Here is a 22,064-nt window from a genome sequence, read left to right as displayed (position 1 = left end):
CCTGCCTTCTGCATACAATAGTAATCTCTGTCTTGCAGTCTACTTCTGCCATTGCAGTAAATCTGGCTGTGGTGTTGCCTCACTAACAGCAATAGCTTTGTGAACTCTTGCCCTGCAGCATCATTCAGTACCCATAACTGCTGGTTTTATGTGCTGAGTAGACTTTATGAGGGGAAAGAATGAACATGTATCGGGTTAATGCTGATTGCTTCCTAAGAATAATCTGTAGCCTTTTGCCTTTAAAACCTCAGATTAATTCCAGCTCTAATATAAATGGAAGTTAAATTATAAGTCTTAAATTTAATTTAGTCATTAGGGCCTTTTGTAATCCAAGGGATGGCCTACAGGCAACGATGTTGTGTGCTTGCGGGAGCTATTATTCCAAGGGGGTTTAGGCCTGGAAACAGTCAAGTCAGAAATTCCCTCTCAATTAACCAGAAGCTCAGACAAAGTCTGTTTTGAGTAGAAAACCTGCAGAGCAATCAGGGTAACACAGCAGAGTCAGTCCCCCAGTTAAGTGTGCAGGTGTGGTAACACAAATCTAATTGGGGCTTAAGTGTGCATATTACAGAGGTTACAGTAGTGCATTGAAGCGTGGAGACTGTGTTGTACACCAAGTACTGTGTTAACACTGAGAAATAGCTTTCAATAAGTCTTAAACAATGCTTTTTGTTTTTCTCCTTAGATCAATGTTCGAGTTGTTACTATGGATGCAGAGCTGGAGTTTGCCATCCAGCCAAACACTACAGGCAAGCAGCTGTTTGACCAGGTCAGTGAGGGTTGGTATGGGCTCTTGTTTAAGCTTGGAGTACATTTCAGCTATAGTGTTTTCTTAAGACTGGATTCCAAACCTACCTTTCTTTCTTCTCTCTGCCTCCTAATCCAAGGTCCCTGGTCTGAGCTAAGGTCTCTAAATTCCATCACACTAAAAGAAAAAAACCAAAAATCCTTGCAGGTATGTTATGTTCCAGAAAAACCTGTCTTCCTAGCAGTGTTGGGTGGTGAAGTGTCGTAAGGGATCTAAAATGTCTACACAGCATAGGTAGCATGTAAAAGTTCACCTCTTGCTGTGAAATACAGTTTAGATCTTATTTATAAATTCTGAAGTTGAAATGTCCCAGAATCACGTCTTCCAAGGGCTCACAAACCCATCAGAAGCTGGGTTGGAGGTAGCCACTTGCCGCAGGTGTTTGCCAGGCTACTAGAAAGCCAGTTGAGTTTATGATCACCGTGCAGCAGCTATAGCAACATGCCTTGTAAGAAGCCTCTGTGCAGCAGGATTGAGCAGAGGCTTGTCCAGCCTGCCTCCAGGGGTTCCCAGGGAAGTGGAGGGCAGGAATGAGCCAAGACTCTCCTCCCTTACTACTATTCTTCCCGCTACTGTAGTAACAATATACAGTTCTGTTTGGAGATGGACCTAGAAAGGTCAGATAAAGACAACTAAAATAAACAGAGTACTCTGTAAAACTATTATTCTTTTCTTGAATAGCTTACTCTTATAAAACTGAAGCAAGGCCAAGATCTCAGCAGAAAAAATTACTGTTCTGGAATTAAAAGAGAAAAAAAACGCTGGCTTCTGGCTGTTCCTGCTGGAACCCTGAAAACCAGACCAAGAATAGATCTATGCAGACTTCAGTTACATGTATTAAGCTGTTTACAAAATGTTGCAGCAATTCTTTTGCACTTCTCTTGTCCCCTGCTAGCCTTGATGGCAAGGGATGGCTGAGCTGGTTAACTGGGGTAGGCAGAACTGGCTAACAGTGTCCATTCCTTCTGAGTTTGTGTTGGTACCATTTCTTGTTTCAGTGAGTTACCTAGAACTTGCCAGGCTTTATGGCAACTGTGCAGGGAGAAGTACTTGTCAAAAAAAGACTGACAACAAACAAAAAAACCCAAATACAAATGCTCAAACCCCCAACAAAGAAAAACATTTAGTGGGTTCTTGGAGGGAGTGAAAGGAAGAAATCAAATTATAATCACTGCAGAACTTCACAGTACAAAATAATGCTACAAACTGTGTTTAGCATTAAATCTAACTAATTTCTTTGGATTATTACTGATAAAGGATAAACATCACATATTCATCAACCGGAAATTTGGTGAAGTGCATATGAAATGTGCATTTTTACAGAACCAGCCTTTTGTGTTTGACTTTCCATTCACTGCTGATCACCCTTGCATCATGGTAACTTCCTCTCCCAACCCCCTCCATGTTAACCCAAACCAGACAACTCTGGTTTCGTCTCTGAGGGTGCAAAAATCCAAATTTCTAAAAGCCAGGTTTTTAAAAGCAATGTCTTGGATCAGACAGTGTAAGTATGTCCTTTATGACAAGGACTACACAAGGACTTGTTCCTCACATATATTCACTAATGTTTACAGTTGTTAAGAGTCAGGATCATCTGTCTGGCAGAAGAAAAACTACTTTCTTGACCTCCAGAGATGAAGCACAAGATCTTGGGAACGTGGAAAAAGCAGGATGCTTTGGTTCCAAGATAATTCCAGCTTGCTGTCTAGTTAGTTCTGCATTTCTGAGGACTGCTTGTTGCAGCACCTACTGCTGCTATTGGGATAGGCTATCACTTCCTTGCATCCTATGGCTTGGTTTTAAAGCCTGTGATTGGAAGTTCTTATCCATAGTCAATAGCTTGTTGAGGTGCACTTCTGTATATCAAGAGAAGACTGATGTAGAAGTGTGCAGAGCAAAACAGGGGAAAGTGAAGACTCTGTTTAGCTGTAAGCGTTCTGACATCCTCTCTTCACTTCTGCTGTGCAAGCCTTTTTACTAGGCCCTTATCTTGGATGGAGTTTACACTCAGATAAAGCCTGTGGAGGCAACAGGTTTTCACAGGTATGGGGAGTGGCCCAACTTGAACTGCAGAACCACCCTGAGAGGAAAAAGGCATTGAAGAAGCAGGCTATTTTTAAAAACCACAAGATGATCCCTTGGCCTGAGCTGTCAGACAGCAAGGCTGCTCTGGCAGTGCCCTTGAGCTTTAGGCTTTGCTATCGTAAGTGTATCCTGCACGTAAGGTGAGTTATAGCTCCCTTTTATAGAAAGGGGGAAAGAGAGGAAACCTGTGAACATGGAGCTCAGCTCTGCTCAAGCCAGACCTGTGCAGGGTTTATGCTGCGGTGGTCTGAGGTGTCCTGAGACCTTACACAGTGGGCTCTGCAGCTGGCTGGAGTAACTCCGAGGCACTGGCCTGTCCATTGTGTGCCAATGTCCTGGCCACAAGGAAAAGAAATTCCAGTGGAGGAGAGTGTGCCACTGGTGGTTTCTGGGAGTAAATACATTTTCGGGTGGAATGGGCAGGCATAAGATTTGCTGCTTCATGCATTTTGGGGCTGGGGGTAGCAGGGGGAAAATGTTGTCTCCCATCTTGACTATATTGCCTTGGTTCTTAGTTCTTCCTTGGTTTGCTATGGAGGAGGTTTACAAACCATTTCCCAGAATATAAGTGAAAATATTCATGACATTGTTCTTTTTATTGGAACTCACATGGTCACATTATGATGTTTAGCTTAATACATTCTCCTTCCTTGCCTTTAGGTTTTGGGAGGAACCTGAGGGCTTACAACTTCTACAAAGTTTTCTGATCTGATTTATAGAAAAAGCATACTTTTCCTGTTGTAAGAGACATTCGGAGATAATGGCCTGGTAACTGCTTGATTTGTGCAACTCTTTCTTTTACCAAAGTTGCAACACTTTTGTGCAACAGGAAGTACCCCTTGCTCTTCTGCTGGGTTGGGTAAAGCCCAGCTCCCACCCTGCTAAAAATATGTGTAGCTTTCAGAAAACTTGTCTGTTCTGAGGTGAAACGAGACGCTTCAGCAGAGGAGGGAAAACAAGTTTAAGCCAAGTAAAGGCTGAAGTCCTTTCAGACCCCAGCTCTTCTTAAAAAGTCATGGGGTTTGGGGGTTTTTGTTTGGGTGGTTGTGGGGTTGGTTTGATATTTTTTATTTTTTTTAAACATAAACTCTAGTTAGTTACAACTGGCCCTGCTGAAGTAGGATATATAAACCGTACCCTACTAAATACAGCCCACAGTGTGTAGCTATGAAGCTGTCCCATTTCTTCAATTAGGCACTGGCCTCTGTATCCTTAAAACATTGTATTTGCTTAGTGACAATTTTCATACTACTGTGTCATTTTCTCGGTCTGCTTCTATCACTAAACGTTATAGCTTGCCTGTTAATTGACAATGTCATTCATACAAACAGTAGTTCTCAGAGTGCTAATCAGAATGGTGCATTTTTCCCTATCTCCCTTAACAACCTCAGGAAGCTTCTGGTTTCCAGGTGCAGGCTTCTGGAAAATTTAAGGAAAACCTAGTGAAGTATCCTGAAATCATTGTTTCTCTCAAGTTTGCTCTCCAGACAGAGTGTCCAGCAATACTATAAAAGGGAACGGTGAGACAGAGCCTTGGTTGAGATCTTAGACTTGTTGAAGGACATGTAACGACACCCTCTCAAGTCTGTCTCACTTGCCAAACTTGCGAGCTAGTTTTAAAAACATCTTGCTTTCCACTCAGTTCAGCTCCCTGTGGTGATGCCTGCATCACTTTCTGAAGGGCCACTCTGCAAATAACATCAAGTTTTATATATACGTACCTATGTGGTGGGTCTTTCCAGAACTCAGCTCTGACTAGAGCACAGCTCTGCAGGTAGATGAGCTGGCAGCAAACTACTGGGCTATAAGAACAAGCAGTCCAAGAGCAGGAAGAAGTCAGGAACCTGTTAGGCCATCTCCTCCGCTAAAGAAAAGGAATGTCTCCAGACAGGACTATTTTCACTAGTAAGTGTGCCATCCAGTCAATGGATGGTGTTTCTGGGTCTTTCAGCTGGTTAGGATTTACAATATGTGAAAGGAGATCTGTCCTGGTGTTGGGCCATCGATATATTTGTGTCCTTCAAAACCAGCCTTTCTGTGCATTTTAAAAAAGAACACCCTTGGCTGGGACTACTTGCAGCTTGGTTTAATTCTCAGACCCGCACGGGGAGCTTGCTGCAGCAGCCAGGTGAAGCATCCTGCAGTTGCTTCCTCCAGCCAAATAATCTTTGGTGACTGGCAGACAAAATCACTTGAGTACTACTACCTAGCTGTAGTTGGTACTAACACCATTACAGACCATCTCACCATAAGCTTTGGTGAGAGGAGTAACTTGTCTGCTTCACCAAGTACAGATCTAAGAAGATGCAGCAGATACAAGCAGGCAGAAGCCCCGGATGTTGACAGTGTACCAGTCTAGCAGTTGGTGGTCTGTCACTTGTCCCATTCATCTCTCCCAGTTTCCCCAGAATCATCTTCTCCTAGGAACCGGGTGGGACAGGTAGCTTGGCATATGCCATTGCTGTCATCTACTGCAGCAGCTGTGTATCTTTGTCGATGAGATGAAATTAAGAGATGCCAGATGAGCAGGATTAGGCTGTCGCCTGCACCCACAGGCAGTGCGAGACTCGAGCATACCTGGACCTCAAGTGCTCTGTTGCCTACAGTAACTGATTTTTTCTTTTTTTACCTTTGTCTTGCAGGTGGTTAAGACCATAGGCTTGCGAGAAGTGTGGTACTTTGGTCTTCAGTATGTGGACAACAAAGGATTCCAGACTTGGCTGAAGCTTGATAAAAAGGTAACAGACTTTGGGCTAATTGCTGAACAAAGGTTAAAGCTTTTATGATTCCTGATGTGTTGTTACTGGCTACAACTTTATAAACCTTGTACCTGTTGTCAGTTGTTCCTTAATTCTCATAACTCCAGGATTGTTTTCAGAGATTGCTGTGTGACCTCCATGGGAACTATTTGGGTGAGGTGTGGTATGGTGGAAGTTTACCACTTTTCTCTGTGTGAATTACAGAAAGCTTTACAGCATTTGTCAGCTACACAACAGCAGCTCAGTATTATACTTTGCTTGGTTGAAGCAGCCCTTCTTGCTGTGACTGGAGGAACACCTGGGCTGGTGATGGTTTTAGTCTCTGCTTATGCAGGGTCAGTTGTTACAGTGAAAAGAGTGGTCACTTCAAGGCTGGGCAGTTGTAAGAGAGCACTAGTGCCTCTGATGTGCTCTTGTTTGTAGACTTGTAGTTCTTCTGAGGGTATGAACTGTTGTTAATTGGGCAGTCAATGGAGTTCCTGTTTAATGACAGAGGGCTGTTCTCTGTCAAACGCATACAATACTGGATGGGTTTGCCATCTGATACAGCATGGTAAATCATTCTCCAGTCACCAAGGTTTGCCGTGCAAATGGAACTTTACTGGCTTGGTTGGAAAATACAATGCATCTCCCCTGTGCTCTCATACCAGTGAGCAGCCAGAATTAAGGAATTCCAGTAATGAGTTGCTAGTCCCTCTCCTCTTAAGGCAAATGCCCCAAATGCTTTTTTTTTTTTTTTTCCCTGTGTAAAAGCAATTTGTTCTACTGTTTGCAACCCTGCTCAGTTGTGGTGTCACCTCTGTCCTCAGGTTTCTGCTCAAGAAATCAGAAAGGAGAATCCCCTCCAATTCAAATTCCGTGCCAAGTTCTTCCCAGAGGATGTGTCTGAAGAGCTGATCCAAGACATCACACAGAAGCTCTTCTTCCTTCAGGTGAAGGAAGGGATCCTCAGCGATGAGATCTACTGTCCTCCTGAAACTGCAGTACTTCTTGGCTCCTATGCTGTGCAGGCCAAATTTGGAGACTACAGCAAAGATGTGCACAAGCCTGGATACCTCAATTCAGAGCGTCTGATACCCCAGAGGTGAAGGAGTTGGTTGATGCAGTCTTCCTTTCGTTTCATTCTTTCTTTCTTTTCATTCTTTCTTTCTTTGATTCTTTCTTTCATTCTAGTTAAATACAGAGTTTAACTGAAAGCATGCCCTTTTTTTAGTTGAACTGTATGCATTTGGGGGTTTACCTTTTATTTCTTTGTCATACTAGAGCATGGCTTTTGTGCTCTCTCTTTGGGTTGGTTAGGCAGAGGAAGTATTACTGTTGAATTCAGCTTCTCTTCCTGAACATTGCTGCCATGCTGCTAACTGGCAGTATGAATGTCTTCAATAAGAGAAGCATTCAGTCAGGAATATGTCATTCCTGAAGAAGGTTGAGTTGTGTGGACTTAATCCTAATGCGCAGTCCTAAAAATCTTGTATCTGAGAAGCATGGCTTGAGGCTATGTAGTCCATCCCCACAAGGATAAACGTATGCTGCCAGACAAAAGACTTCTCTTTATACTTCCTAATGCAGCAGTGTCTTAATTCCACTAATGACACTAACCTTTTGCTTTGCTTTAACCCTCTGGTGTCTACAGTGTATATGTTATTCTTTTGGCAGTGTTCTGCTTGCGCCTCTTGCGTCTCTGTCCGTGACCAGAAATGCTTTGTGGAGGGTTTTTGTTCATTCTGAATTGCTCTGCTTCATGGAGTTCATCTTTGGGCTGAGTAGGGTCTTCCTCTTAGTTTCAGGAAGGCTTCTTCATGGGTAGAACTAATTTCCGCAAGTCTGTAGCAAAGATCAGCATCAATGGAAACTGCAGAACATAAAGTGTAAATACCTATTTGCTTGTGTAGGGTGATGGACCAGCACAAACTCTCCAGAGAGCAGTGGGAAGAACGGATCCAGGTGTGGCATGCTGAACACGGTGGCATGCTCAAGTAAGTGTTCAGTATTGGTCCTTAGACTGGTCACTTTGCTGCTGCTTGGTTACCTTAAACTTGCAGTCGTACAACATGCTTTTGAAATAGACTCCAGGAGTTGCCTCTCTGGGAACTCTTGGTGTGTATCTTCTAGTCTAGCATTGAATGACATGGTAAAACTCAGTAGGATATTTGTGCTGGTGCTGAGAACAGTGTCTTGGATGGCTTCCTGAAGATCCTAAACCTAGGTACAGTGTATCTGTGATGACTTTGAGTTGGAGAAAGAAGAGCAAAGGTGTAAGTCGAACTTTGTTCATTGAAGCTTTTGCATTGGCAGATGGGGAAGGTTCAGATACTGTACCTTTCCTACTGACTGTACCTTGAGACAAGGATGAATGCTGAGAGAGACGAATGTTGTTAATTCCCTGCCTGGAAAATACTATGGCTTAGTAAATGGAGCACGGTGTTTGTTCATAGGTGGAATAGCATTAATTTCTAAAAGGTATCCCAAATGGTGAATGTTCAATTTCAACTCCTGTGTTTGATGTGTGGGCTTAGGAAAAGTTTCTTCTGAGGGCTTTGTGCTTTCTGAGATAGTCAGCTAAATGAGAAGCTAACATGTGCTCTTTCCTGTCTCAATCAGAGAGAATGCCATGCTGGAATACCTGAAGATTGCTCAAGACCTTGAGATGTATGGAATCAACTACTTTGAAATCAAGAATAAAAAAGGAACTGAGCTTTGGCTGGGGGTTGATGCCTTAGGTCTCAACATCTATGAAAAGGATGACAAGTAAGGCTTTTGTTTTCATTTCTGATCTCCCAGAGCAAGGGCTGGTGTGGGATAAAGGGACATTTCTCATTTATAGTATCAAGGCAAAGTTCAGAACTTCTTCATGTTCCAATTTTGAGCAGTAGGTGAAGCTGTGCTAGGAAATGAGCTTTCACATCATTTATGCTTTCATGACTTGCCTGACCTGCTAGTGCTACCTACTATAAAAAAATACATGTTGGTTGTATAATGCCATCTGGTAAATCATGCACAGTAGTAGAGCTGAACCCTGAACTAAGGAGTTTACCAAGTGTTTCCTTGAGTCAGGTTGCCAGGTATGCCAGCAGTGGGTACAAGAACCCAGACAGGCTAACATATCTGCAGAGTGTTTGGACATCTCAGGCCATTGCTATACTGAAGTTAATAACAGATGTGTGTACAACTGCCTGGTTTTGAAAAAGACAGATTATGGGGTGGACACGAAACCAAAGCTGGATAACACCCAGAGCCCAGGGAGGAGTTAACCTATAGTTACTGTGAATGAGAATGAAATGAGGTCTTGCTGAGGTATGCATAGTTTTAATCAGCCCTTCTGGTAAAGGCAGAGCCATTGCTAATTGGATAGTAGGTGGGAAATGATAGACTACATCTATAAATAAACATAAACGGAAGGTGAGAACAGCTGTGTCTAAGTCTTCTAGTCTCTTCTGATAGTCCACAACCAAAGGATTGAAGGGGTGTTACAATAGGCATTTTTTAGATGAAGCATTGCTGTCTAGGTGGCTTGCTTTTTCTCCACCCTGTTCCAAGTCTTAGTTTCATGTCACTAATCTATAACAGATTATCATTGTAATACAGAAGGGATTTCACCCATTCTGTATCTTTGCTTCCAAAAGGCTTTGAATCCAACCCAAGTATTAATTGGATCTCTCTGGAGCTTCTGTTAAAGACTGCAAAGAGAAATGCAGTCTTTTCTGCAATGCTAATATGTGCTGTCACCCAGAAAACAAGGAGTGTCACTTGAAAGAAAAGTAGTTTCGCTCATGTAATACTTCAGTCTTGAATGACTAGTCTTGCTATGTAACCATGGTCACACAAACAGGTTTTTCGAGCTGCAGAAGCAGACAGAGTGTAGCCATTGACTGTAAAGAGCTATCAAGAGCGTTTGCAAAACAAATAGCATGCTGGAATAAACTACTTGTTTCTGCTGTAACTCTTGCTGCTATGTAATGAAGTCTTTTGGGCAGATATGGGGACTAGAAAAATTGCAATGTGTACCTCGCCTCTGGTTTATTTGTGCAAAATTTGGGGACTGGGGCAAAGGTAAAAAAGCAAAGATTTCATTGTTTTGAAGCTCAACCTGAGGAAAATGAGACTATGCTATAGGCATATGAGCCTCTGTACTGCAGTATCTGTCAGTGTCCTGCTCCTAGGTATCTTTGAACTTTTCCCTGCATTGAAGAGGAGAACCTGCAGTAGCACTGCTGTTAATAGAAGTGAATCGTTTTAGTTGTCCATCATGCTGTGTTATCTAGGGTTGAAACAATAGAACAGACACTGGAGTAATTAATCTGAGTCTAATCAAATAATTTTCTTTGCAGTTCTTAATGTTACACACACACTGTTGTGTAATCTCACAGTTGAGTTAAAGGCTGGGTAATGCTAAATTCTGAAGAGGAGGTATTTTGTTCTTGATGTCTGATTTTAAACAAAAAAATGTTTGGGTGTAGTGAAATCCTGCTATGTGGTAGCTTTCCATCTCTGTGACAGAGTCAAATTACCCCAAAACTGCCAGGTTTTCCTTTACCAACAAGCTCCATACAGAGCTCTGTTTCTTACAGAGTTTGAGTGGCTCTGTGTGGTGACAGATGTTTCTCTAAGTGCTAAACATTAAATACTTGTTTCTTCATTTATTTGAAATATCTGTTGGCACTTCAGTGTGTCTGACACACATATATTGGAGGGGTTAGATAATAGCAAGGAGATTGCTTGTTGGTGTTACCATTTGTGAGACACAATTCTTAATTGTTAACTGCTGTGTCTAGAGAATATACCCTCCCTTCATAAGAGAAGAATAAAAGAATAATAATGTGATATTAAACATAAAAATTGAAATATTTTTTTGGGGGGGATTAGAGGAATTAGTTACTGTCAAAGATGCAAGTCCTTGTAATATTAGAACTTGTTGCAGGGCTGGGCAGATATGTAAGGGTGCAGTACTGGAGTGGCTCAGAAACATTTGACCTCATGAATAGCTTGATGCTTTTTATACACGAGTTCCTTGCAGCATCCCTTAAAAATACTTTCTTTCTTTCCAGGCTGACTCCAAAGATTGGGTTCCCCTGGAGTGAAATCAGAAACATCTCTTTCAATGACAAGAAGTTTGTTATAAAGCCTATTGACAAGAAGGCACCAGTAAGTATATCTAGACTGGATTCCTGGATACTGCATATGAGCAACTAATGCTGTTTCATCTCAAAATAAAGTAGTCTATGGAGAGGATAAAGCTGCAGATATTCTAGATGCAAAATGAGCATTAGTATTTAGAGCTGTCTGCTCACTGCTCACTTCCACACTATTGAAAGAAGAAAAGCCAGTTGAGGACCATGGTGTTCATTGACCTCGAATGCTAGGGTAAATGGTAGTATATAATTTCTATGGAGAAGTGAAATGTAGCTACCTGTGAATGTTGCTTTTCAATACTTACAAATGTGTTTGAGAGTTACTGTAGTAAAGCATTACTTTGACCTGTTAGGAACATAAAATGGAATAACTGGTACAGGTGGATCTCATTCTGTCTTGTGAAACTATTGGAATAGTTGAGAAAGGCCTCCTCTTCTTTTCCCCCACCCCAGTACTTGGCCTTGGCAGGGAAGTACCTCCCTGAGAAATAATAAGCCGTTTGGCTTTGGCAAAGGGTGATGGCATAGACATCTCTTTAACAGAAAAAGATCCTCTCACTGATTTGAAGGACACTCACGCACAGTGTGCTGCAGGGCTTTCCTCCAGATAACAACCTGGCTTTTGGGGGAGAGGAGCTTCTTTCCATGATGCTGTTAGTGAAAGCCAGCAAACCTCTAGAGAGATAAGAAGCTGGTCTGTCAGGCATGCGTTCCTCAACAGAAGAACCTCTTGGGCATGTACACATTATAAAGAATTAACCTCCTGTTTATGGATCACAGCTTTGCATCCACTCCCCAACAGTAAATCTGACTCGGTTTGAAATTAGAGACTTGCAAGAAGCTGATAGAGGAAGGTGTTAACTTTGAAAACCTCAGTTACGTTTCCTCCCTCTGTCTCAATTGTCCTTTTCCCGCGAGTGGAGTTATGTTAAAGCTATGCCTGAAAGAAGAATTTTTCTGGACAGTAATTCTGAGCATTCAGGAAGATGTCTGGGTCTTTTCATATGCTTGTGTCTCTTTTGAAGAAGGCAAGTAATATAACTACAGCAAAATACACTGTCCACCCAAGATGTGGGTTGGAAGCTCCCTTTAATTTGGAGGATTCCACATGTCGGTGTTTAAATGGACACTCGTGATGGATAGAGTCCTGTGGCATCTTGCCTAGAATAAGCTTTTTAATTTTTAGGCCTGTCTGCCCACACAGTCCAACATCTTCAGCACATCATCGTTAAAATATCAAGCTGCAGTGCTCCCAGTTGTGTGCAGCTGGGGGAGGCTGGCGATGATGGAAGGAGGGGGGATTCTTTCATTTTCCTATGTCAATGTTTTGTCCCTTGGTTATGGCCTTAAATAATAAACGTTACCACTGCCTGTGCCCTCAGGATTTACTTCCACAGAAGTGAACCTTGCCTCAGGGTAGAGCCTGATCATCACAAGGTACACGTACTGTTTGTTTTCAAAATGACTTGTGAGGAGGTTGGCTGAATAGCTTACAGGTACAGCTCACCCTGTCAGACCTGTGCAGCTCAGAATGGCTCTGGCAGGATTTTTTGGGGGTAGGAAACAACACGCTGTGCTGACTGCCTCTTCTGCATCACTGTGTGAACTGGGAAAATGCATTAGAGAGAAAACAAGTCATTGTCAGCATATTCATGTTCATCTTAATAGTACTTGAAGGGCTTTTCATTGCTTCTAGTGTGACTTCTAGTTTTTCCAGAGATAAAACCGTAAAATCCCAGAACGGCTTTATTGGAAGGGACCTTAAAAGTTGTCTAGTTCCAACCCCCCTGCCATGGGCAGGGATAAAAGACAGCCACAACTTGTGCTTCTGAGCTCAGGCATTTAAAAACATGATTGCTGCTGCCATGCAGAATTATAGACCCTGTTGTGCCCTTTCTCAGTTCCACCCCTTCTTAGCAGCGAGGCAATCCATGGGAGAGTGATTCTGAGGAATGGGTGCTGGTGGTAATATGGCAGCTTGCCCACTGCCCATATCACCATCCTCACAGTACTCAAGGAAAAGCACAAAGATGCAGAGTTTATTCACTGTGTGAGTTCAGGCTGTGTTGTAAGTGCGTATGGCTGTGGACTTGGGAGAAATTATCAGGCAGGTGGTGACCTTGGCCCTCTGTATCACTTTCTCAGATTGACTTCTAGGAGATCAGTCTGGTGAATAGTTCTTATAAAAGCCTGGTTATAACACAGATAATAAATTTGGGCTGTTCTTTTTGCTGAACCAATCAGACATTTTAGAACATCTTGTGTTTTGTTACTGCCTGCAACCCAGTATTCAAAATAACCCTTATGTTTGGTTCCAAAAGAATAGCTGTCATTTAACATTCCGGTAACAGCATAGTTCAGCTTAACTAGGAAATGCCATGGAGAGGAAGGAATGATATTGGAAGGTATTTCTTCTCTTTCTCTGAAAAAAAAAAACCCACAGATGGTGCCTTGAGTATTGATTCAAACAGATCAGGAAATTCTACAAAGTTACTTTAATAGTCTGTAATGCATTTTTAGTTTAATGCTTTATCTTTTGGTCACAAAACCTTGCAAGCTGAAAAACTAATTACTCAGTACTGGAGATCTGTGAGTAGTTGCCCAGATGATTACTTGCCAACCCAGAATCTCCTGTGACATTTCCAAACTCCACAAAGACTCCTTTAAATTGAGATTGTTAATTTTCTCTAATGGTTACCTTTTCTGGAAGAGTAACTTGTCAATTCTTTGTAGACTTTAAATGAAGAATACAGATAACAGTTGTTTTATCTTCAGATATTGTCAGTCTCTGCTACTGTATTTAAGTGGCCTGTGTATGTGTCTTGATTACAGTGAAGTTAGTGGGAAGATGCTGGGAGAAAACTCACTGTCAGGTGTCTCTCTTCTAGGACTTTGTGTTTTATGCCCCTCGTCTGAGAATTAACAAGAGGATCCTGCAGCTTTGCATGGGCAACCATGAACTGTACATGCGGCGCAGGAAGCCCGACACCATTGAGGTACAACAGATGAAAGCCCAGGCCCGGGAGGAGAAGCACCAGAAACAGCTGGAAAGGTGAGTTTAAATACAGTCAGCAGAAATGGGGTGGCAGGGGTGAATGCCACCCGTGCCACAGCAGGGCTCAGCAGGCAGCTGTACCTGCAGGGCAACCTGCAGGGCAGCAACATGGGTTTTGCAAGAAAATGCATGAGTGAAAGCACACTTGTGTGGTGGCGCACACCCAGTGAGGGCTCCTCCTGAGTGTTAAGATCTGATTTATGCGTTGGACCATGGGATGGTTGGGAGTAAGGAAGAAGCCTTCACAGGGTGCATGTGGGTACACTGTGAAGAGGGGAGAGGGGACTAGGAGACCTCTTACAAGCACAGAAAAAGGGTTAGTGATCCTGTTGGGCTTCCACCACTAGCTGCGGGTTGCTTAGGATTTAACATGCCTTTTTCCTGTATTTGTGGCTTGTTTGCTTTCATTCCCTCAGTGCTCTTGTTCTTGCACCTTCTTGACTTCCCTTACAACAGAAGTAATGAAGTTAAATCTCTGCTGTACAAAGTAGATTTTCGGTACCAAGTCCAGATTTTCTCTCTCTGCATGTAGTAGCTATTTGGTGTTCTAAATTTCTGTGGCAGGCAACTAAAATAGAAATGTTTTTATGAAATGGGGTATCCAAAACTGAGCAAAAATTCTGAAGTAATGAAGGAACAGGCTATATCTATTTCTGTCTTCTGGCTCTTGTTTTGTGGCAGTTGCTTCCCACTGAGCTGCCTGGAGAAATGCCCAGCCAGCATTCTTGCCTTGGCTGTACCTTAGGTCTGAAAGTGAGCTTCAAGCATGAAATCTGTTTCTGACAGGCAACAACTAGAAAATGAAAAGAAGAAAAGGGAGACAATTGAGAGGGAGAAAGAGCAAATGTTGAGGGAGAAGGAGGAGCTGCTGGTGAGGCTACAAGAATATGAGGTGAAGACTCAGAAAGCAGAGAAAGGTAAAGTACTTGTACCAGACCATATGTATCGTGCTCCATAGGTAGTGACCCATATAGCCCACCTACACCTTGCCTAAACCTGGTTTCACTGGGATCTCTTGGCAAGGCTTACTGATACCTGTCTATGTGGATAAATACACACATGCACATACTGAGATCAGCCGAAGTACAAAAGTAGCATAAAATCTGCCAATTGTATTTGGGAACTGAAGGGCACAAACTCTGTTTCCTCCTGTTGTCAAGTGGGTCTGAGTAGTTTGTCTTTTCCAGCAGGCAGTGAGCATTCAGCTCTCAAGTACTTTTTACTTTAACAGAAAAAGTACTTTTGGAAAGAAGTCTTTCCAGTGAAAAGGAAGCTTCTGTTTCAATGCAATTTGAGACAGCAACATCTGGTCCTTGGAGTAAACTGTCATTTAAGGGCAGCAGAATCATGTCAGTGCTGCACGCTTCAGTGCAAGTATCTTGCAGAAAATTTAATCATGTGCAGCCGACTACTTCTGAGTTCAGTTACTTGATGTGTTACACAGATAATTACTTTGAGGTGCACAGTGAGGGGGTATTGCAAGCAGGAGTGAAGTGCTTGTCATGACTTCCGCAGTTACCTAAGAGACTGCCTGTAGTCCCTTTGCTTTGACCAGGCTTATGCACTAACCACATTGATTCATCTTGTTCCAGAGCTCTCAGATCAGATCCAAAGAGCCATTCAGCTGGAGGAGGAAAGGAGACGAGCCCAGGCGGAAGCAGAACGTTTGGAAGCTGATCGTTTGGCTGCTCTGCAGGCCAAGGAAGAGCTGGAGAGACAGAATATGGACCAGATAAAGAGCCAGGAACAGCTGGTAAGACCCAGTCATTTTGAGGATAAGAGATACAGATATGTTATTATGCCCTTTGAGTAAGGTAAAGCCTTTTTCTCCAGGGAAAAACATATTGAAGTAGTAGGCCATGTGAGAGCATCATTGTGGCACTGGTTTCTTAAATTACTATTCAATCTTTATTACAGTGAAATGTAACAGTAGGGTCTTTTCTCAGTCACCAGTGTTTGTTTGCTCTGAGTGTTTTGGTTTTTATGAAGAGTCCTTGTAATTCCAGTTTTACTATTCAACAGGCTACAGAGCTTGCAGAGTATACAGCCAGGATTGCACTTCTTGAGGAGGCACGGAGGCGTAAAGAGAGCGAGGTTGAAGAGTGGCAAATCAGAGTGAGTATCTGCTTTACAAAGTTGCTCTGGAGCCCTGCACTTGAGCAGAGCATACCACAGTGCTTGGCTGATATGACTTCTCTTAATGTGTAGACAAACATCTGTAGGCCAGCAGAGAAGGTCAGACTTGTGAGGAATGTGCAATATGTCTGTAAAACACCTTTCTTCCAACAAGCCTTCAGTCAAAATTCAAAATGGAAGCCTGTATGAAACCTAAAAATGTAATTATGGCCTTGGAGACATAGGGTGAAGTGGTGCATTGTATAAATGAGGTGTTTAGTCCACGATGCAATGTCTGAAAACATCACATCAATCAAAAGGAGATGGCACGCTGCACATACCAGTCCTGAGGAGTGTGTGCTGTTGTCAGTGGCTTCCTGGCACCTTGGGTTGGGAGAGTTTAATTAATTGGATGCACCAAACCCAACCCATGCCAGGCTCAGTGTGCCTGGTTCTGCCGGTGCCCTTTGTCTGGTGCTGCAAACTGCACAGGAGGGCAGAACCTCTGAAGCAGCAGGGAATCTGACTGCCCAGTCTGTGACTGCATTAAAATGCCAACCGGGGAATCAAAGTTCTTGCTCTGTGGAACCTTCATCTACAGCCTATAGCTCTTCAGATGGAGCACAGGATGAAGATAACTGTAGATTCCAGCAGAACTGTTTTTCCTAGAGTGTGTTTTCTTGGAAGATTATTTGTTAAGCTCCTCTGCACATTACACAGTTACACAGTGGATGCTAGTACCACTAGCAAAAATGTTTTGCTTAAGACCACAACAGAGTGTGTCAACTGCAGAGATTTAATTCCCTTTCTTGCTTTTCATAGTAGATTGAAACAAGTGAGGAGACAGCATTAAAATGTTCATTAAGCTGGTGTAAAGCAAAAAATGCATTTCAGACTATTTTTCACTCTCTTCCTAAAGGCCAAGGAAGCTCAGGAGGATCTGGTAAAGACAAAGGAGGAGCTACAGCTGGTGATGACTGCTCCACCTCCACCCCCACCTCCTGTCTATGAGCCTGTTAACTACCATGTCCATGATAACTTGCAAGAGGAGGGATCTGAGTACTCTGCCTACAGCGCAGAGTTCTCCAGCGAGGGGATCAGGAACGACCGCAATGAGGAGAAGCGCGTTACTGAAGCAGAGAAGAATGAACGTGTGCAGAGGCAGCTGAGGGTAAGACAGTGGAGTAATTGAAACAATTGTTCCTGGAAAATAGACCGCTTAACTGCTTGGTTAAGCACACAAAGCACAATGGTTTCTCATTTACAGTTCCTGTAGGCAGTTGGAATTAAAGACAAGGTATATAAAGGTTACTGTCATCGCTCTGGCTTTGAGATTACTTATTTACATTTTCCATAGTGTTTATGGAAAGCATGTGTTGTATCTGTAACACTGATCTGTCCAGTTACCTAACAACTGTCAACTCTCACCAAAGAGCACTGCTGTCACCAGCTGAAAGCTTCACATGTATAATCTGTCTCTGCTGTCCTTTATATTGCAGGCACTGACAGATGAGCTGGCTCAGGCTAGAGATGAAAATAAGAGGACCCACAATGATATCATCCACTCGGAGAACATGCGACAGGGACGTGACAAGTACAAGACGCTGCGGCAGATCCGGCAAGGCAACACCAAGCAGAGAATTGATGAGTTTGAGGCAATGTAATGATGCTTGTAACAAGAAGGCAGGACTGTGGGGAAGGCAGATCTTACTGCTGTATTCTTGTATTGGGGGTGTTTTTGTTGTATTGTTTTTTTTCCCTGAGGAGGGGTCACTGTATGACATTGAATAAGTGTTCTTTAAAAACCCAGAGGTGTTTGGATCTCTCTTTTATTCCATACCTCCTGTTAAATTTGGTATAGTTATAAAGTCATGGTACCACTGATCATGGTAACTTGCTTACGCCTTTGCTTAGTGCCAAAAGGCCTTAGGTCACATCTCTCTTTAAGCAAGCAGGTGCTGGATTCAGCTTGGTCTAAAACTAAGTGACTGTGGGCAAATTCTGTGCCATATGTCTCTCTGTTATTAGTTACAATGTAAAGTTCAACAGTTAAGACAACAGGTTGTAGAACTCAGGATTTGCAAGCCCTGTATGTATGCGTGTACCTGTGTGCACGTGAGTTTATAGACCCTGTTTTTTGACCTTGGTCTTGATGCCCACAGCCCGTCCCCCACCCCATGCACACAGAAGAACTGACAACACCTCAGAACTGCTCTGTGTAGAAATTAGACTTCTTCTGGATGCTGCTCTCAACTGGAGAAAACTGCAATGATGGCACAGGAACACTGATACCCTCCTCATGTAACAACTAGGCAAATATGCTGTTGGAATCTAATACACTTCTGTGTTTGCATTCCAGCTTCATTACTGATCAGTTATAGTGTAGTATTTATACATATATATATATATAAAAATAAAACCACACAGTATGTGGATTGCAATACTAGTTTAAAGGGAAATAGTTTTGCTCTGTATATTTTGTTACTTTTCAGATTAAGACTTGCATCTGTAAAAATGCCTAAACAATGCTGTAGTCTGGTACAGTGCAGCTGATTATTTGCTACAAAGCATTATTTGTAAAGATCACTTTTTTACTTAATGAACTTATTATGTACACGTGATCCAATAGATACAATTTTACTGCACCTATTTTTTTCTAACAAATTTTCTAATTTTTTTAAATGTTTGATTTAAAGTTTCAGACTCCAAAGATGAAGGGACTGCTTGTTTATATCACAGTTGTATTCTCTCTAGTAGAGAGCATTTCTGTGACCATTCCTTCCCCCCTACACTTGCCCTTTCCTTGAAAATCTGTTAGAAAGTGAGATACAGTATGGTGTCAGCTTTTCTCTTCCATTTACACCATCTATGCTGCTTTATACTTGAGTTGAATTGTGTGTGGTTTTTTATTTGCAGCAGCAAACATCTAAATAAAAGATCTGCAAAGTAACAAAAGACTTGGGAGTCAAGTGGTTCTTGTGTGGGGTGTATTTTGTGTAAGGTATGCTACTACTCTTCTAGTTCCTGAATTTAGCGTATAACTCCCTGTGTCTAACTCTTCACTCCTTAAAAGCCACATTACTTGGGGAGGAAGAAAGGCGAATACTCTTGGTAAGGGGTTTGAGGTATGTAACAGCAGCACTTGTTACAGTTGTATATATAAAGTTTCTGCTGACTGTAACACAGCAGCTGGGCCTTAAGCATACATGAATAAATGATAACCCTAGCTAAACTCCTGTCCTGTATGCCATATGGATCAGACTTGTTAATACTGTCTTACAGCTGATAAGAACAAGGAACTTGGTCTGACCCCACTTTTCTATTAACTGTTGTCCCTCACTCCTGATTAAAGAATGACAGTTCTATGCCCAGAACTAGAAAACTGCCTATCATCTGGCTACTGTCAGCACAATGCATCTCTGGGTTTGTCACTCCCAAAGAAACCTTATACTCCAGCTAGACACACAGATAACAAAGCCTTAACCTTTGGAGCAATAAAACCTTCAGAACATTGCACACTTCCAAATGTATAACTCTATATTCCACAGTTGCAGTGTTCCTTTCCCCAGACCCAAAAGCCACATGCCACTTGAATTGAAAGCTTCACAAATGGGGAAAGCTGTTATGCAGTCATCTCTCATGATTTAAAATTTTCCTTGCTTGAATGCAGTACAAGTGTAAAGTCCATCCATGTGTTTGGGCTGCAGAGCACTTCCTGCCATTGGAGCACTGACTGAGAAAGGGCTGTAGAGCCAAACAATTCCACTGCAACAAAACAAAAAGGAAGGTCACAGCTACTTTTCACTTGGTCTTACCTGACTGACTAGACAACCACCAACCAGCTTCTTCAGCTGTTCCTTAGCTACTAAGGCATTAATTGCAATAAATTGTAGTTATACTTTTGACAAATTATTTACATCTTGTTAAACTAGAATCACTTACTAAAGAATTGATCCTGCAGCAAAGAAAGTTTCTGGTTATATGATTAAAAGCAAAGAAACAAGCCGTGTGTGCTAGTAACAGCAGAATACACTAACTAGGTCTCCTGCTGCAGCTCATCTGCAGTCACTTTAATGCATTACTAGGCTTAGACCTTGAATAGTCTTCTTCACTCAGGAGCAGGTAGTCCCCACTCTGGCAGAAAGGAAAATGCTGGGCAGGACAATCAAAAGCTGTTCACAAGGCAGCTTGCACAGCACTGAGTTATTAGTAGTGATAATATTCCCCTAAAGTGCGTGTTGATACCATAACACAGTGCTTGAGCCTCAACCATTTTGAGCGTTTTGTCTCAAAACCGAAAGCAAAGCACTGACTCTCTGGGAAGGCAGACTCCATGGGGCAGTCTTCAAGTGACAGGGCTTCTCTGCACAACTATGAGTGAAACAGGGCCTATTCGGTAAGCAGAGGGCTTCTCATGAATTTCACAGCCTTGAGAGCAAGCTTCCTCTCTTGCACATACATTAGAACAGAGCCCAAAACTTAGATGTGCCCCTTCTGAGCATGTTTCATTTTCTCTGTGTCCCACTACCTGGATTGTTTTGTGGATGTAAACTAATAAGCACAAACATACAGAAGGTTGAAGTCTACAAGGTCATTAGTTCTTGTGCTTCCTCTTGATGAAATAGTATTTAAAATTAACCAATGCATAGGAAACAGCTCAGGGAACCAATCTTAAAAAATTATGAATGGAGCTCTAGAAGAGTTAACTTCACCCAGCTTTTCTGTGCCTGCCTCCAATCCTTGAACTTACCATATTAACAAATGGCTTTCCTGAAAATGCCCATTGGCAACCGTGAGCTTTTTGCACAGACCTGAACTAAAGCACGCACATGCAGTGCTTCTTTCTTACAGGATCAAGGCTCAAGACTGAAAGTTAGTAAGGACAGGCTGGGCTGTACGTATAGGCACATGGCAGTGGGTGATAAATAGCACAGTGTAAGTATTATTTAGAATGTGAACTAGTAAACTTCCCAAATTACCTTCAATTTTTCATGATAAAGAACCTACTTGCACCAAGTTTAGCTCCTCCTAGGAACTGATCGCTTGAGCTGGAAGTTGACTGGTCCCAGACAGTCAAGTGTAGACATGACTGCTGCAGCTGAGCTGGGGTCACACCATCAAAGACAAACAAGTGATTCCACTGGGGACAGGCTTCTTTCTTCCAGACAGGAGACTTCTGCTTTACCTCTGGTTGGTCTGGAAGGATAAGACAACTTCCCCAAAACAATGGGAGTTCAGCAAGGTTACTGATTTCTCAACCAGAAAACAGAACATTTGCAATAATCAACTAGGGCCCTTCGGTTTGCTTTAAATAGCATGAAAGTTCAGTTTAAGTGCAAGGTAGAACATGGTGCCAACGTGTTTATTCTGGGACTTGTTCCTTTTCCTGTCTGCCTTCAGTGTGGTTTCAAGTAGGCTCTTCTGGTCCATTTTCCTTTTGCTGTCACTGACTGCTGAAGAAATCTTTACTCCCTGCTCTGTTACCAAATTCTGCCCCAAATCTGCCTTTCAGTAGATAAGCTTCTGGCCCATTTCAATGAAAATCAGTGCCACAAACAATGAAACGGCTTTATGCGATGGTGTAAGCGTACCTCGGTATCATACTTCCAATGGCATTTGGTGCCTGACAGTAAGAAAGTAAAATGATCCCACATACAAGTTAGCACACTGAAGAAAACTTCAGTCCCTCCTCTTTTAAAATGTTTAGTATGAGGGTGATAAAGGTTTCCTTTTAAATGTACCCAAAGCTATATTTAATTCTGCAAAGGCATAGATGAAAAACAAGAATTAAAATGCCCTCTTGATTGGCACTACCCCAACCCCACCCCCAATATCTAAAAGCAGGAACTTAAACTAGTAACCTCTGAATTTTAACGACATCAGTCAATGCTGAACTCCATTCAGGACCCAAAGAGCCAGTGGGACCCGTCACTGCACTGTTGAATGCTGCTGTTGTGCAGACACCCAAAAGTTGCCATTACAAGGAAGTCTGAGAGTGTGAACTATGCATCTTTCAGTGGCCAGTCTCCTGATGAAGACATGTTAACACATACATTCACACAGAATGCGTTACATTTTCTGTTTGAAGTGTTAGGTCTTATACATACCCTTTA

General features: G+C 42.4%; 2 protein-coding genes across 3 annotated transcripts in view; one reads left to right on the top strand and one right to left on the bottom strand.

Annotated features, from left to right (window-relative positions):
• Positions 1-691: 691 nt before the first annotated feature.
• EZR (ezrin) lies at positions 692-17,902 on the top strand. Of its 2 annotated transcripts, XM_010015988.1 has the most exons (12): positions 692-769; positions 5,536-5,631; positions 6,462-6,736; positions 7,545-7,628; positions 8,254-8,400; positions 10,698-10,794; positions 13,670-13,833; positions 14,623-14,753; positions 15,429-15,589; positions 15,859-15,951; positions 16,871-17,122; positions 17,451-17,902. In XM_010015988.1, the coding sequence occupies exons 1-12, from the start codon at positions 707-709 to the stop codon at positions 17,613-17,615; spliced, it is 1,728 nt and encodes a 575-aa protein (XP_010014290.1). In that variant the 5' UTR covers positions 692-706; the 3' UTR covers positions 17,616-17,902. The 2 variants fall into 2 exon arrangements, with proteins under 2 accessions (XP_010014290.1, XP_010014291.1); XM_010015989.1 differs by lacking the exons at positions 5,536-5,631; positions 6,462-6,736 and having other exon boundaries at positions 711-769; positions 17,451-17,752.
• A 1,686-nt stretch (positions 17,903-19,588) lies between these two features.
• SYTL3 (synaptotagmin-like 3) overlaps positions 19,589-22,064 on the bottom strand; it is a 27,325-nt gene continuing 24,849 nt past the window's right edge. The window contains exons 14-15 of the mRNA XM_010015987.1: positions 20,959-21,177; positions 19,589-19,716 (exon numbers count right to left, since the gene is read on the bottom strand). Of these exons, the coding sequence (XP_010014289.1) occupies positions 19,589-19,716; positions 20,959-21,177 (347 nt within the window). The remainder of the gene's footprint in view (positions 19,717-20,958; positions 21,178-22,064) is intronic.

The sequence above is a fragment of the Nestor notabilis genome, unplaced genomic scaffold (assembly GCF_000696875.1).
Source record: "Nestor notabilis isolate BGI_N333 unplaced genomic scaffold, ASM69687v1 scaffold15426, whole genome shotgun sequence".
NCBI lineage: Eukaryota > Metazoa > Chordata > Aves > Psittaciformes > Psittacidae > Nestor > Nestor notabilis.
This window is presented reverse-complemented; position numbering and strand designations above follow the sequence as displayed.

Bases quoted from the DNA above. Each gene is read 5' to 3' on its own strand.
- EZR (XM_010015988.1), top strand. From the start codon at position 707: ATGGATGCAGAGCTGGAGTTTGCCATCCAGCCAAACACTACAGGCAAG. The intron at 15,590-15,858 runs GTAAGACCCAGT...ACTATTCAACAG, and splicing joins TAAAGAGCCAGGAACAGCTG to GCTACAGAGCTTGCAGAGTA. The intron at 17,123-17,450 runs GTAAGACAGTGG...TTTATATTGCAG, and splicing joins GTGTGCAGAGGCAGCTGAGG to GCACTGACAGATGAGCTGGC.